The 13,333-nt window shown below is 41.1% G+C and overlaps 1 protein-coding gene across 1 annotated transcript in view; it reads left to right on the top strand.

Moving 5' to 3' along the window:
• LOC129832157 (alpha-2-macroglobulin-like) overlaps window positions 1-10,475 on the top strand; it is a 37,198-nt gene extending 26,723 nt beyond the window's left edge. Inside the window, exons 24-36 of the mRNA XM_055895982.1 lie at window positions 2,030-2,206; window positions 3,096-3,171; window positions 3,391-3,547; window positions 3,709-3,783; window positions 4,187-4,349; window positions 4,687-4,877; window positions 5,159-5,374; window positions 5,564-5,688; window positions 6,938-7,028; window positions 7,168-7,236; window positions 9,885-9,990; window positions 10,096-10,149; window positions 10,365-10,475. Of these exons, the coding sequence (XP_055751957.1) occupies window positions 2,030-2,206; window positions 3,096-3,171; window positions 3,391-3,547; window positions 3,709-3,783; window positions 4,187-4,349; window positions 4,687-4,877; window positions 5,159-5,374; window positions 5,564-5,688; window positions 6,938-7,028; window positions 7,168-7,236; window positions 9,885-9,990; window positions 10,096-10,136 (1,487 nt within the window). The 3' untranslated portion in view covers window positions 10,137-10,149; window positions 10,365-10,475. The remainder of the gene's footprint in view (window positions 1-2,029; window positions 2,207-3,095; window positions 3,172-3,390; window positions 3,548-3,708; window positions 3,784-4,186; window positions 4,350-4,686; window positions 4,878-5,158; window positions 5,375-5,563; window positions 5,689-6,937; window positions 7,029-7,167; window positions 7,237-9,884; window positions 9,991-10,095; window positions 10,150-10,364) is intronic.
• Window positions 10,476-13,333: the final 2,858 nt, after the last annotated feature.

The following is a 13,333-nucleotide window of genomic DNA, read 5'->3' as shown; positions in this document are numbered from 1 at the left end:
CCAGTTTGTGCCCAATGGGTAGCAACCCCTATTACTAGCCTTTTCAACCTCTCTTTCGTGTCGTCTGAGATTCCCAAAGATTGGAAAGCAGCTGCGGTTATCCCCCTCTTCAAAGGGGGGGGACACTCTTGACACAAACAGCTACAGACCTATATCTATCCTACCCTGCCTATCTATGTTCTTCGAAAGCCGAGTCAACAAACAGATTACCAACCATTTCGAATCCCACCATACCTTCTCCGCTATGCAATCTGGTTTCAGAGCTGGTCATGGGTGCACCTCAGCCACGCTCAAGGTCATAAACGATATCTTAACCGCCATCGATAGGAAACAATACTGTGCAGCCGTATTCATTGACCTGGCCAAGGCTTTTGACTCTGTCAATCACCACATCCTCATCGGCAGACTCGACAGCCTTGGTTTGTCTAATGATTGCCTCGGCTGGTTCACCAACTACTTCTCTGATCGAGTTCAGTGTGTCAAATCGGAGGGTCTGTTGTCCGGACCTCTGGCAGTCTCTATGGGGGTGCCACAGGGTTCAATTCTTGGACCGACTCTCTTCTCTGTATACATCAATGATGTCGCTCTTGCTGCTGGTGAGTCTCTGATCCACCTCTACGCAGACGACACTATTCTGTATACTTCTGGACCTTCTTTTGACACTGTGTTAACAAACCTCCAGGCGAGCTTCAATGCCATACAACTCTCCTTCCGTGGCCTCCAATTGCTCTTAAATACAAGTAAAACTAAATGCATGCTCTTCAACCGATCGCTGCCTGCACCTGCCCGCCTGTCCAACATCACTACTCTGGACGGCTCTGACTTAGAATATGTGGACAACTACAAATACCTAGGTGTCTGGTTAGACTGTAAACTCTCCTTCCAGACTCACATCAAACATCTCCAATCCAAAGTTAAATCTAGAATTGGCTTCCTATTTCGCAACAAAGCATCCTTCACTCATGCTGCCAAACATACCCTCGTACAACTGACCATCCTACCGATCCTCGACTTCGGTGATGTCATTTACAAAATAGCCTCCAAAACCCTACTCAATAAATTGGATGCAGTCTATCACAGTGCCATCCGTTTTGTCACCAAAGCCCCATATACTACCCACCACTGCGACCTGTACACTCTCGTTGGCTGGCCCTCGCTTCATACTCGTCGCCAAACCCACTGGCTCCAGGTCATCTACAAAACCCTGCTAGGTAAAGTCCCCCCTTATCTCAGCTCGCTGGTCACCATAGCAGCACCTACCTGTAGCACGCGCTCCAGCAGGTATATCTCTCTGGTCACCCCCAAAACCAATTCTTCCTTTGGCCGCCTCTCCTTCCAGTTCTTTGCTGCCAATGACTGGAACGAACTACAAAAATCTCTGAAACTGGAAACACTTATCTCCCTCACTAGCTTTAAGCACCAGCTGTCAGAGCAGCTCATAGATTACTGCACCTGTACAAAGCCCATCTATAATTTAGCCCAAACAACTACCTCTTTACCTACTGTATTTATTTATTTATTTTGCTCCTTTGCACCCCATTATTTCTATCTCTACTTTGCACTTTCTTCCACTGCAAACCAACCATTCCAATGTTTTTTACTTGCTATATTGTATTTACTTCGCCACCATGGTCTTTTTTATATTTTTATTTATATATATATTTTGTTTGCCTTCACCTCCCTTATCTCACCTCACTTGCTCACATTGTATATTGACTTATTTTTCACTGTATTATTGACTGTATGTTTGTTTTACTCCATGTGTAACTATGTGTTGTTGTATGTGTCGAACTGCTTTGCTTTATCTTGGCCAGGTCGCAATTGTAAATGAGAACGTGTTCTCAATTTGCCTCCTGTAAATAAAGGTGAAATAAAAAATAAAATAAAAACCTTTCGGTAACTGGTCCAACACTCTAACCGCTAGGCTACCTGGTAGAGGCGTAGTGGTGGGAAAAGCAACCCTTCTCCAGCGATAATGCTGCTGCTTGCTAAAGAGGACAGTCTTACAGAGTCCCATGTTTCTCTGTAGGGGACATCCTGGGTCGGGCCCTCAAGAACCTGGATGGACTGCTGCAGATGCCGTATGGGTGTGGAGAGCAGAATATGGCCCTCCTCGCCCCCAATATCTACATCCTGGAGTACCTGAGGAACACAGAGCAGCTCACTCCAGCAATTCGAGACAAGGCTAACAAGTTCCTCACTAGTGGTAAGAGTCCCTCAAAATATAGATCGTATTGATTAGACACCAAACGGAAGACAACTGACTGAAACAGGGCTGGATTTGTCCAATCAGAGCCTTTTTTTAACGTTTCACCACAGTGTGCCCTAATGACTACGACCCTGCTATCATGTAAATGATAGAGCTCCAGCAGAGATGACATCACAGTGTTTTATCAACAGTGCATCACTGACTCAACACATGTAGGGACTTCAGGATGTTTTCCCACTGAAATAATTTGATCAGAGAATATTGAGGATGCATCCCAAATGGCACACCCAGGGTTGGGGAGTAACTGATTACATCTAATCAGTTCCATGTAATCTGATTACCCCCCCCCCCCCCAAAAAAAAAAATAGTCACTGTAATCAGCTACCAGCTAAAATATTGTAATCAGATTACAGATACTTTTCAAAATCTAGATTATTGCTAACTTAAATTCAGAAAGAATGTTTACACATTGACACCTTTCTGTTTCCTCAATGACATTCAATTCAGCATTGAAAAAGGCTGTTTGAGTTTGTTCCACCTGAGGATGTCTGACCACAAGTCACCAAATGTGTTTGGTGGATACTTTTTTATCTTCTATACTTAAGGGGAAAGTCATCCAAAAGTAACAAAGTAATCAGATTACGTTACTGAGTTTGGGTAATCCACAATTTACGTTACTGATGACAATTATGGACAGGTAACTGTAACGGATTACATTTTAGAAAGTAATCTACCCAACCCTGCCTATTCCCTACACAGTACACTTATTTTTTCCTGGCAAAAGTAGTGTACTATATACGGAATAGGGTATTATTTAGGGCATACACTCAGTGACTATAAAAAACACTTGGTCACTTTATTGTTCACTCTAAAAACACACCGACAGGTTACCAAAGGCAGCTGAACTACAAGCATTATAATGGTGCATACAGCACATTTGGACAAGGCTCGGGGAATACTTGGTGAGTATAGTGTTTTTCAACTCCTGGTAAACACATTATAACTGTGTTTGTTTCAATTAAGTATTGACCAATCAAATGGCATTGTCTCTGACAGACCATGGATGTGACATAAGTTAAAATAAGCTGTCATTGCATGTAATGTCAAGCTCTAAGTCATGTTTATGACAACCTTATGTGGGTATTATGACGGGACATTCAAATCTAGTTCTCTTTCCTCAGGCTGACTGCTTTTGTCTTGAGATCCTTTGGCAAAGCACAGTCTTTCATTTATATTGACCCGGCGAAAATTAAAGAGTCCACGACTTGGTTGGAAAGTCAGCAAGGCAAACATGGGTGTTTCGTCAGATTGGGGAAACTCTTTAATAACAGAATGAAGGTACTTATTGATATCAAATTTATAGTTGATAATAAACTGAAGGAAGATGGAAGAAGATGTAGTTGTGTGTCTCATCAGACCAGCCATGAAGTTGTGAATGATGCTTTCAACAGAATTGTAGTTTAATACACATTGTAGTATTTTGACACATTGTTTTATAGGGTGGGGTGACAGATGAAGTCACGCTGACGGCCTACATCACTGCTTCAATGCTGGAGCTCAATATGTCAGTGTCGGTAAGTAGCATCTGCAGATAACCATTGTTTCTCAAGACAACAACGTCCATTACAGGAAACTGATTTAGCCTCCTGTATGAAGTCTGTTGTGTACCTCTTACATCAACTGTCATCTGCAATGCAATAAGTTGTGTATTTAAAATTCCGTTAAATAATCTCTCTCTCAAAGTAGCCTATGCAATAAGTATAAGAATATGTGTTACCATAAGCAGATCTAAATGGTATTGCGCTGTTAAAACTGAGTAGGCTTAGTTACTACTGCAAGCTAAAAAACTAGATGTGCTTCAGCATGAATGTCTGTAGCCTAGTCCTAGATCTGTTTGTATTGGCTTGTCAGTACAAACAGATCTGGGACCAGGGTAACATGTCTCTTAATGTGCTGCTCTGTTATTTTGTGCTCTAGGATCCTGTTGTGTACGGCAGTTTGTCTTGCCTGAAGAACTCCACCAGTGATTTGTCCAACACCTACACTACTGCTCTGCTGGCCTACACCTTTACCCTGGCAGGGGACATGGAGACTCGGGCCCAACTTCTGCAGCACCTGGACACGGTCGCATTACAAGAGGGTGAAACATATCCTGGTCCAAGATCTGTTTGTGCTGTCTTGACTTAATTGAGTTAGTCAATGGAGTAATCCCAAAAGTGCAAACCCTCCGCCCGTCTGGCACTCCAAATAGGCTTAATCAAACACCCAAAGTATTTTATAGAACACAAATACGATTTGAACTCAGGTGTCTGTAATAAAATTCAGTTTGTCATAAAATTCATTGTGAAGGTCAGTGAAGAACTTTGTATCCTGTATAGTGATGAATAAGCGAGTCCCTATTTTCTCTCTGTGTGTGTGTGTGGTGTGTGTGTGTGTGGTGTGTGTGTGTGTGTGCACGTGCGCTCCTCATCCCTCAGGGGGTCTCCTGCACTGGACTCAGACCTCCTCAGAGACTTCAGCCTCCCTGGCAGTGGAGATCAGCTCCTACGTTCTGCTGGCTTCCCTCAGTGCCTCCCCTCTGTCTGCCACTGACCTGGGCTACGCCTCCCGCATCGTCAGGTGGCTGGTGAGACAGCAGAACGCCTACGGAGGCTTCTCTTCCACACAGGTATACTTCAAAACGCCTCTGTTCCAAAAAGGCATTCGGTGCTGTGCACTAGTAGTGAGGCGTTATTACCTTGACTTTTACCAGATCACAGGTATGTGTGTGCTTCTTGTCATGTCAAGCCTGGTGAGGCTAACTTCCACTGAAATGGAGGCAAGAAATCATCATGGATGAAATGAGAAAGTCACTCTAGGAACTGACCAATGTAAAATGAACCTTTCTGTAAAATGGGATAGCTCCATTCATTTTGAACAGATTTGTCTGTTGTTGGTGTGTGTGTTTAGGACACAGTGGTGGCCCTCCAGGCCCTGGCTCTCTACTCCACCAGGGTGTTCAGTAGAGAGGGCACCAGCACAGTGACAGTACAGTCTCCCAGCGGGGGACAGCACCTCTTTGAAGTTAACAAAAACAACAAGCTTCTCTACCAGGAGAGTGCGCTGCAGGACACAGAAGGGAAGTACACGGTGGAAGTGAAGGGCAGTGCTTGTGCCTCAGTGCAGGTCAGTGAAGACACTCCTCCCAATCCTATGTGGCAAGATCAGATTTTTATATTACTGTGAAGTTCAAACATTTAAGAAGCTTTGTCTGGCTTGTTATCTAGTTTATGAAAAGTTTAAAAAAATCAAGCTTGTAAAATGTATATATTTAGGCAACCTTATTCCCCTGACTACATCTTCCCTCTTTCCCAGGTGGCGCTCCACTACAACATCCCTACTCCTACTGACAGCACAACACTCAGTATCCAGGTAAAGACAGAGGTGGACTGCAACAGCAACTCTTTGAGGCCCAGAGTCACGCTGAAACTCCAGTCTCAGTAAGAATGAATGACACATTTACAGGATAATTATTTCAATACGTTTATTAATGACACTCCAAAGTGTTATTATGGAGCATGTCTAACAGAATGTTTTTGACCCAATTTTATTGGTGTTTTTATACCTACAGTGCCCTTCGTAATTATTGCGACTAAGAAGCATGTATTTCTCATTTTGGCTCTATAATCCAAAAGTGTGGATTTGAAGTCAGGGTATTAACATCACTTTTTGTCCATAGTCCACCTATTTTAGGACACCAAAAGTATTGGGCGAAATTCACTTATGTGTATTAAAGTAGTAAAAAATGAAGTACTTGGTCCCATATTCACTACAAATTCGCTGGATGCATTTTCAGTTTGTTTCAGATTATTTTGTGCCCAATAGAAATGAATGGTAAATAATGCATTGTGTCATTTTGGAGTAACTTTTATTGTAAATAAGAATAGAATATGTTTCTAAAAGCGTGTATATTAATGTGGATGCTACCATGATTACGGATAATCCTGAATGAATTGTGAATAATGATGAGTGAGACAGTTACAGACGCACAAATATCATACCCCCAAGACATGCTAACCTCTCACCTTTACAATAACAGGGGACGTTAGCATTTTTTTGGGGTGGGGGGTGATATTTTAGCATCTGTAACTTTTGTGTCTGTAATATAGATGTGTTTAGAAAAATATTATATTCTTATTTGCAATAAAAGTTACTCCAAAATGACACAATACATAATTTACCATTCATTTCTATTGGGCACAAAATAATCTGGAACACAACCAAAACAAACAGCAAATGAATCTAACACATTTGTAATCACGAGGTTGATGTAGTCATTATATGATATGAATATGGGACCAAATACTTAACTTTATACTACTTTAATAAGTACATTTTTCCTAATAGCCTACATTTGGTCCCCTTAAATGGGGGGACTATGTACAAAAAGTGCTGTAATTTCCAAACGGTTTACCGGTATGGATGCAAATACACTGAAATTAAAGCTGACAGTCTGCACTTTAACCTCATAGTCATTGTTTGATAAAAAAAATGCTTCACTGTCCCAATAATACAGAGGGCACTATATGTATAGGTTACTTAATTTCTAGTTTGTACCAAACAGTAAGAAAACATATCAGGAAACCTGGTATTTTTATTGGTAAAATAATCAAAGTATCCATTCATTTGATTATTACAAGCACTTGTCAAAATCAAACTTTGATGTCAGAGGCCTCTTTTCTTTCACAGATATTCTGGAAAGGAGCTGACCACCAATATGATTATTGTGGATTTGAAAATGCTGTCTGGGTTTGCTCCAGACCCAGACTCTTTGGGGAGGGTACATTTCTTTGTCATAACATACTTTTATGGTGTTACCTGTGGCCTTTTTCTATGTATTGTAGCTCTTGCCTCTTTCACATGAAAATGAACTTTGTTGTCAATGCAAGATGAATAACATGTATGGCTTGTCTTCACAGCTGAGGAGGTCACTTCAAGTGGATCGTGTTGATACTGAAGATAACCATGTGTTAATGTACTTGACAGAGGTGAGACCAAAACCACATCATCCATTCTATCAACTTTGCACAAATGTTAGGGCAACATATGTCCATTGTTTTTGTCAAAATTGCTCAAGATCAGTAAATTTGGTTGTGAATCATTGAATTTTCTTTCACTTTGGAAATGTGAATTGTTTGTTTAATTGTTTTCAATTAAAATGGTCAAAAAAATAAAATAATTTCTTCTTAGAAAATATAAATTCTCAAGCAAGAAAATACAGAGCAAGAAAAATCAATCAATCAATCAATTTTATTTTATATAGCCCTTCGTACATCAGATAATATCTCGAAGTGCTGTACAGAAACCCAGCCTAAAACCCCAAACAGCTAGAATGCAGGTGTAGAAGCACGGTGGCTAGGAAAAACTCCCTAGAAAGGCCAAAACCTAGGAAGAAACCTAGAGAGGAACCAGGCTATGAGGGGTGGCCAGTCCTCTTCTGGCTGTGCCGGGTGGAGATTATAACAGAACTATGCCAAGATGTTCAAAAATGTTCATAAGTGACAAGCATGGTCAAATAATAATCATGAATAATTTTCAGTTGGCTTTTCATAGCTGATCATTAAGAGGTTAAACCTGCACAAAAAGTTTTATGTAGTCGTTTTGTTTTAGTGTATGTGTTCTCTCTCTTGGAAAATTTGGCAAGGATAGGAAAAAAATCTAATTTAAGGCAGCAAATTGTGAAGAATGTGCAAGGAGTGTGTAGACTCACTAGCGACTGAATATATATTTTGATGTACTTGTGGTGACGTACAGTGCATTCGGAAAGTATTGACTTTTTCCAGTTTATTACGGCTTTTTTTTTTTACCCTATAATGACAAAGTGAAAACAAGTTTTTAGAAAATGTTGCTAATTTATAAAAAAAAAAAAAAAACGTATTAACATAAGTATTCAGACCCTTTGCTCTGAGACTCGAAATTGAGCTCAGGTGCATCCTGTTTCTATTGATCATCCTTGAGATGTTTCTACAACTTGATTGGAGTCCACTTGTGGTAAATTCATTTGATTGGACATGATTTGGAAAGGCACACACTTGTCTATAGTAGGTTCCGCAGGTGACCGTGCATGTCAGAGCAAAGACCAAGCCATGAGGTCGAAGGAATTGTTCATAGAGCTCCGAGACAGGATTGTGTCAAGGCACAGATGTGGGGAAGGGTACCAAAAAAATTCTGCAGCATTGAAGGTCCCCAAGAACCTCCATCATTCTTAAATGGAAGAAGCTTGGAACCACTAAGATCCTTCCTAGAGCTGACCGCCCGGCCAAACTGAGCAATCGGGGGAGAAGGGCCTTGGTCAGGGAGGTGACCAAGAAACCGATGGTCACTCTGAAAGAGCTCCAGAGTTCCTCTGTGGAGATGGGAGAACCTTCTAGAAGGACAACCATCTCTGCAGCACTCCACCAATCAGGCTTTTATGGTAGTGGCCAGACAGAAGTCCTCCTCAGTAAAAGGCACATGTCAGCCCTCTTGGAGTTTGCCAAAAGGCACCTAAAGACTCTCAGACCATGAGAAACAAGATTCTTTGGTCTGATGAAACCAAGATTGAACTCTTTGACATGAATGCCAAGCATCACATCTGGGGGAAACCTGGCACCATCCCTACAGTGGAGCATGGTGGTGACATCATCATGCTGTGGGGATGTTCTTAAGCACCAGGAATTGGAAGACAAGTCAGGATCGAGGGAAAGATGAACGGAGCAAAGTACAGAGAGATCCTTGATGAACACCTGCTTCAGAGTGCTCAGGACCTCAGACCGGGGTAAAGGTTCACCTTCCAACAGGACAATGACACTAAGCACACAGCCAAGACAACGCAAGAGTGGCTTTGGGACAAGTCTCTGAATATCCTTGAGTTGCCCAGCCAGAGCCCGGACTTGAAGCCGATCAAACATATCTGGAGAGACTTAGTAATAGCTGTGCAGCCACACTCTCCATCCAACCTGACATAGCTTGAGAGGATCTGCAGAGAGGAACGGGAGAAAATCCCCAAATACAGGTGTGCCAAGCTTGTAGCGCCATACCCAAGAAGACTCAAGGCAGTAGTCGCTGTCAAAGGTGCTTCAAAAAAGTGCTGAGTAAAGGGTCTGAATACACTTACACATTTATTCAAATTAGTGTTTTCCCTGCCAAGACGTTTCCTTTAGTTTTAAAGTTTGTTTCTTAAATCCTTTGTTGTTGTTGTAATGAATCCTTTACAGCCACTTTCATCATATTTTAAATAACTTGCTTTTGAAACCTACTCCTGCATTCATCCCAGTTATCAGCAACATCAGCAACAGAGCAATTACAACTACAATAATACTGTCAAATAAAAAGTATATAGTATATAACATAAACATGCAGTTGACATGGAGGTTATAGTGTAATGGAATGTTTTGCCGTATGTGGTAGATTTTGTGGGTTTTGACACTCTTATGTAGGTGTCATAACCAGCCATTAAACAACATAATATATATCACAACAGGTCTAAATATGTGTCATGACAGTGTTATGACCATATTATAACAGGTTATGACAAGTTACGTCAGCTGTTCTGACATATTATGACAGAGTGTTACTGAAACGGAAACTTCTGCTTAGAGCATTTCAATAATTGTGACCAATATGTTTTAAAAAATTGTATTTAATCTCCCAACAGTTACCATCACTATTGCCTTTCAACCACACCCTGGACATCATACAGGAGCTCCCAGTACAAAATCTAAAGCCAGCGGTGGTCAAGATCTACGACTACTACCAGCCGAGTAAGTTTAAATCTAACCTTCCCCAAGATGTATTTTTCCTTTTTAGTAACATTTGGTTACTTGTATTCATTTACTGAGACTTATCCGTCTTATGGTTTCATTCAGGTGACCAGGCAGAAACAGAATATGTCTTCCCTTGCAAGTAAGGGTTACAAACTGGTGAGCTATTTTAAATATGAAATTATTGATGATGTTGAATTATTCGATTTTTTAAAATAACTGACCCATATACTATAAATGCATACTCTATACATGTACTATACATTATTTAGTTTAACTATGTTGATATACCTTCATTCCTTCTACCAAACCATTAGTCAGTTTGTTAAAGCATTCATTCCTTACATGTACAGTATATATTCACTCCTCTGCAGGTGTAAGAAGAAAATGACATTCACAGAGGTCACACCTGCAACCCCTGAGATATATTTTAAGCTCTAAAGTAAACTATGTAACTGGAATTAAAGTTTTCCATTATAACCCTATTCTTGAGCATTTTTCCCAGACAGTTTTGTCACACTGTGGCAAGCAATGAGTTCCAAAGTGCAGGCTCAGGGGACAAGGTGAATATTGAAAGGCTTTGTGTAAGACAGTGGGTCTCATCCTGGGGTACTAGTACCCATGGGGGTACCTGGCCTATCCACAGGGGGTACTTGGGAAGACTCATGGGCAGTGCAATATGTGATTGGGAGTAGGGTAAACCAAAAAAGTTTAGAACCACTGTAGTAGTAAGTAGTAACAGAAAATCTACACACAAACGGTTTATGACCATGATTTACGATCTAAATGTCAAAGGTCACGTACACCAGTGGAGAATCCCCAGAGGAGGAAGGGGAATTTCATACAAATAAAAATGGTGAAACATTACAAAAGTTATCCTGTTTAGATAAAACTTTACAAAATATATTCACGTCACCAAATAATGTATTAAAACACACTGTTCTGCAATGAAGGTCCACAGTAGCCTCAACAGGACAGCTAGCTTCTGTCCTCCTCTGGGTACACTGACTTCAATACAAAACCTTGGAGGCTCATTGTTCTCACCCCCTTCCATAGACTTACACCGTAATTATGACAACTTCCAGAGGATGTCCTCCAACCTATCAGAACTCTTGCAGCAGGAACTGACATGTTGTCAACCCAACCAAAGGATCAGAGAATGACTCTAGTACTGAAGCATAAGCTAAAGCTAGCTATCACTGCAGTGCCTCAAATGTGGTGCATAGTTGACTTAAAGAGAGAGAAAGACAATAGTTGAACAATTTTGAAGAAATTAATTTAATCAAAAATGGAGGAGAAGCAAGTAAGTTTCACTTACTTAGCAAGCAAATGCAGCTAGCTAGTATAGCCTACTCAAAACACCCTCAGAGGGATGCTATGTTAGCTAGCTGGCAATGACTATCCAACACAACACTGGAACTCTTCCAAGTTAAGGTAAGATTTTGGTTTTACTAATTTATTGCCAGGTGTAACGGCTGAACTGATAACTGACTATACACTGTAAAGTTACTGCATGATTGTAGCGGGTTCACGAACACATTAGTTACATTAGCTATGTTGACTATGACGTTACTTTAGCTAATATGGGGACAACGATGTAGGCTGTGTGTAGTGGTTATGACATGGTTTGACTTGGAAAGCTTTTTTCGCCTAGTCACATACAGCTGATGTGTTGTGCATTGAAATCCGCAAACTAAGGGAAAAGGTGAGAGGAGAGCGCATAGATGCAAGAAGGAATACAACGTGGCTGCTATGAATGTGAACTGTGTTCACGCGTGATCAGGGGTGTATTCATTCCTCCGGTTCTGTTGTAAAACGTTTTTTAAATGAAAGCAAAGCAAACGGAACAAAACGGGATAAACATACCTGAATTTGTCCAATAGAAACTGTTGTTTGCAACTATTAGACTAATGACTGTCTGTCCATGTGTCACTGTCTGTCATCTCAACATTTTCTCTCGACCTGTGTGCACCTATGTTGTAATCTTCCATTCATAGGCTAGGTTGTAGGAACCTCATGATGGGTACAGGGAAAATTATCATGTAGTAGCCTAACCCTATCGATGTTACATTGAACTGGGTGAATGGAATATGAATGACAGTTATCCAATATGCTGTTATAGAAATAAAGAACAAAATAAATCTTAAACGGCATTGACCACCACTGACGTACACATACATGTACGTACGTGTGTGAAGTAGGCCAGGTGGTTTAGACACTAATGATTTTGTTCACTTAGGAATGTGGAAGAATTATTATGATGACGTACAGTTGAAGTCGGAAGTTTACATACACCTTAGCCAAATGCATTTAAACTCAGTTTTTCACAATTCCTGACATTTAATCCTAGTAAAAATTTCCTGTCTTAGATCAGTTAGGATCACCACTTTATTTTAAGAATGTGAAATGTCAGAACAATAGTAGAGAGAATAATTCATTTCAGCTTTTATTTCTTTCATCACATTCCCACTGGGTCAGAAGTTTACATACACTGAATTAGTATTTGGTACTATTGCCTTTAAATTGTTTAACTTGGGTCAAACGTTTCGGGTAGCCTTCCACAAGCTTGCCACAATAAGTTCGGTGAATTTTGGCCCATTCCTCCTGACAGAGCTGGTATAACTGAGTCAAGTTTGTAGGCCTATACATGCCCTGGTGTCCAGGGCACAGCTGGAGGCTGAGGGGGGTCGGCAACAGTGAGAGACTTATTTCTGTAAAGGTGGATTTTTAAAAGTAGAAGCTCGAACTGTGTGGGCACAGACCTGGATAGCATGACAGAACTCTGCAGACGATCTCTGCAGTAGATTAGACTCCACCCCCTTTGGCAGTTCTATCTTGGTGGGAAATGTTGTAGTTGGGGATGGAAATTTCGGTGGCTTTGCTAAGTCAGGATTCAGACACGGCTAGGACATCAGGGTTGGCGGAGTGTGCTAAAGCAGTGAATAAAACAAACTTAGGGAGGAGGCGTCTGATAACATGCATGAAACCAAGGCTTTTACAGTTACAGAAGTCAACAAATGATAGCGCCTGGGGAATAGGAGTGGAACTGGGGGCTACAGGGCCTGGGTTAACCTCTACATCACCAGAGGAAAAGAGGAGTAGGATAAGGGTATGGCTATAAGAACTAGTCGTCTAGTGCGTTGGGAACAGAGAATTAAAGGAGCAGATTTCTGGGGGCTTGGGGCTTGTAGGGATAGCTCAGGGCTATATGAGGCAAGAGTGAGTAAAGTAAACAGACTTGGGGCTTTAGGGATAGCTCAGAGCTTCCAGCCCTTTTCTATGGTGTGAGTAAAGCCCCCTCTCTCCCTACATAGACCCGTGTTTTGAAAGGGGGAGAGTAAGG

Source organism: Salvelinus fontinalis, chromosome 33 (assembly GCF_029448725.1).
Source record: "Salvelinus fontinalis isolate EN_2023a chromosome 33, ASM2944872v1, whole genome shotgun sequence".
Classification (NCBI taxonomy): Eukaryota; Metazoa; Chordata; class Actinopteri; order Salmoniformes; family Salmonidae; genus Salvelinus; species Salvelinus fontinalis.
The sequence above is the reverse complement of the archived record's forward strand: the minus strand, read 5'-3'. Positions and strand labels throughout refer to the sequence as shown.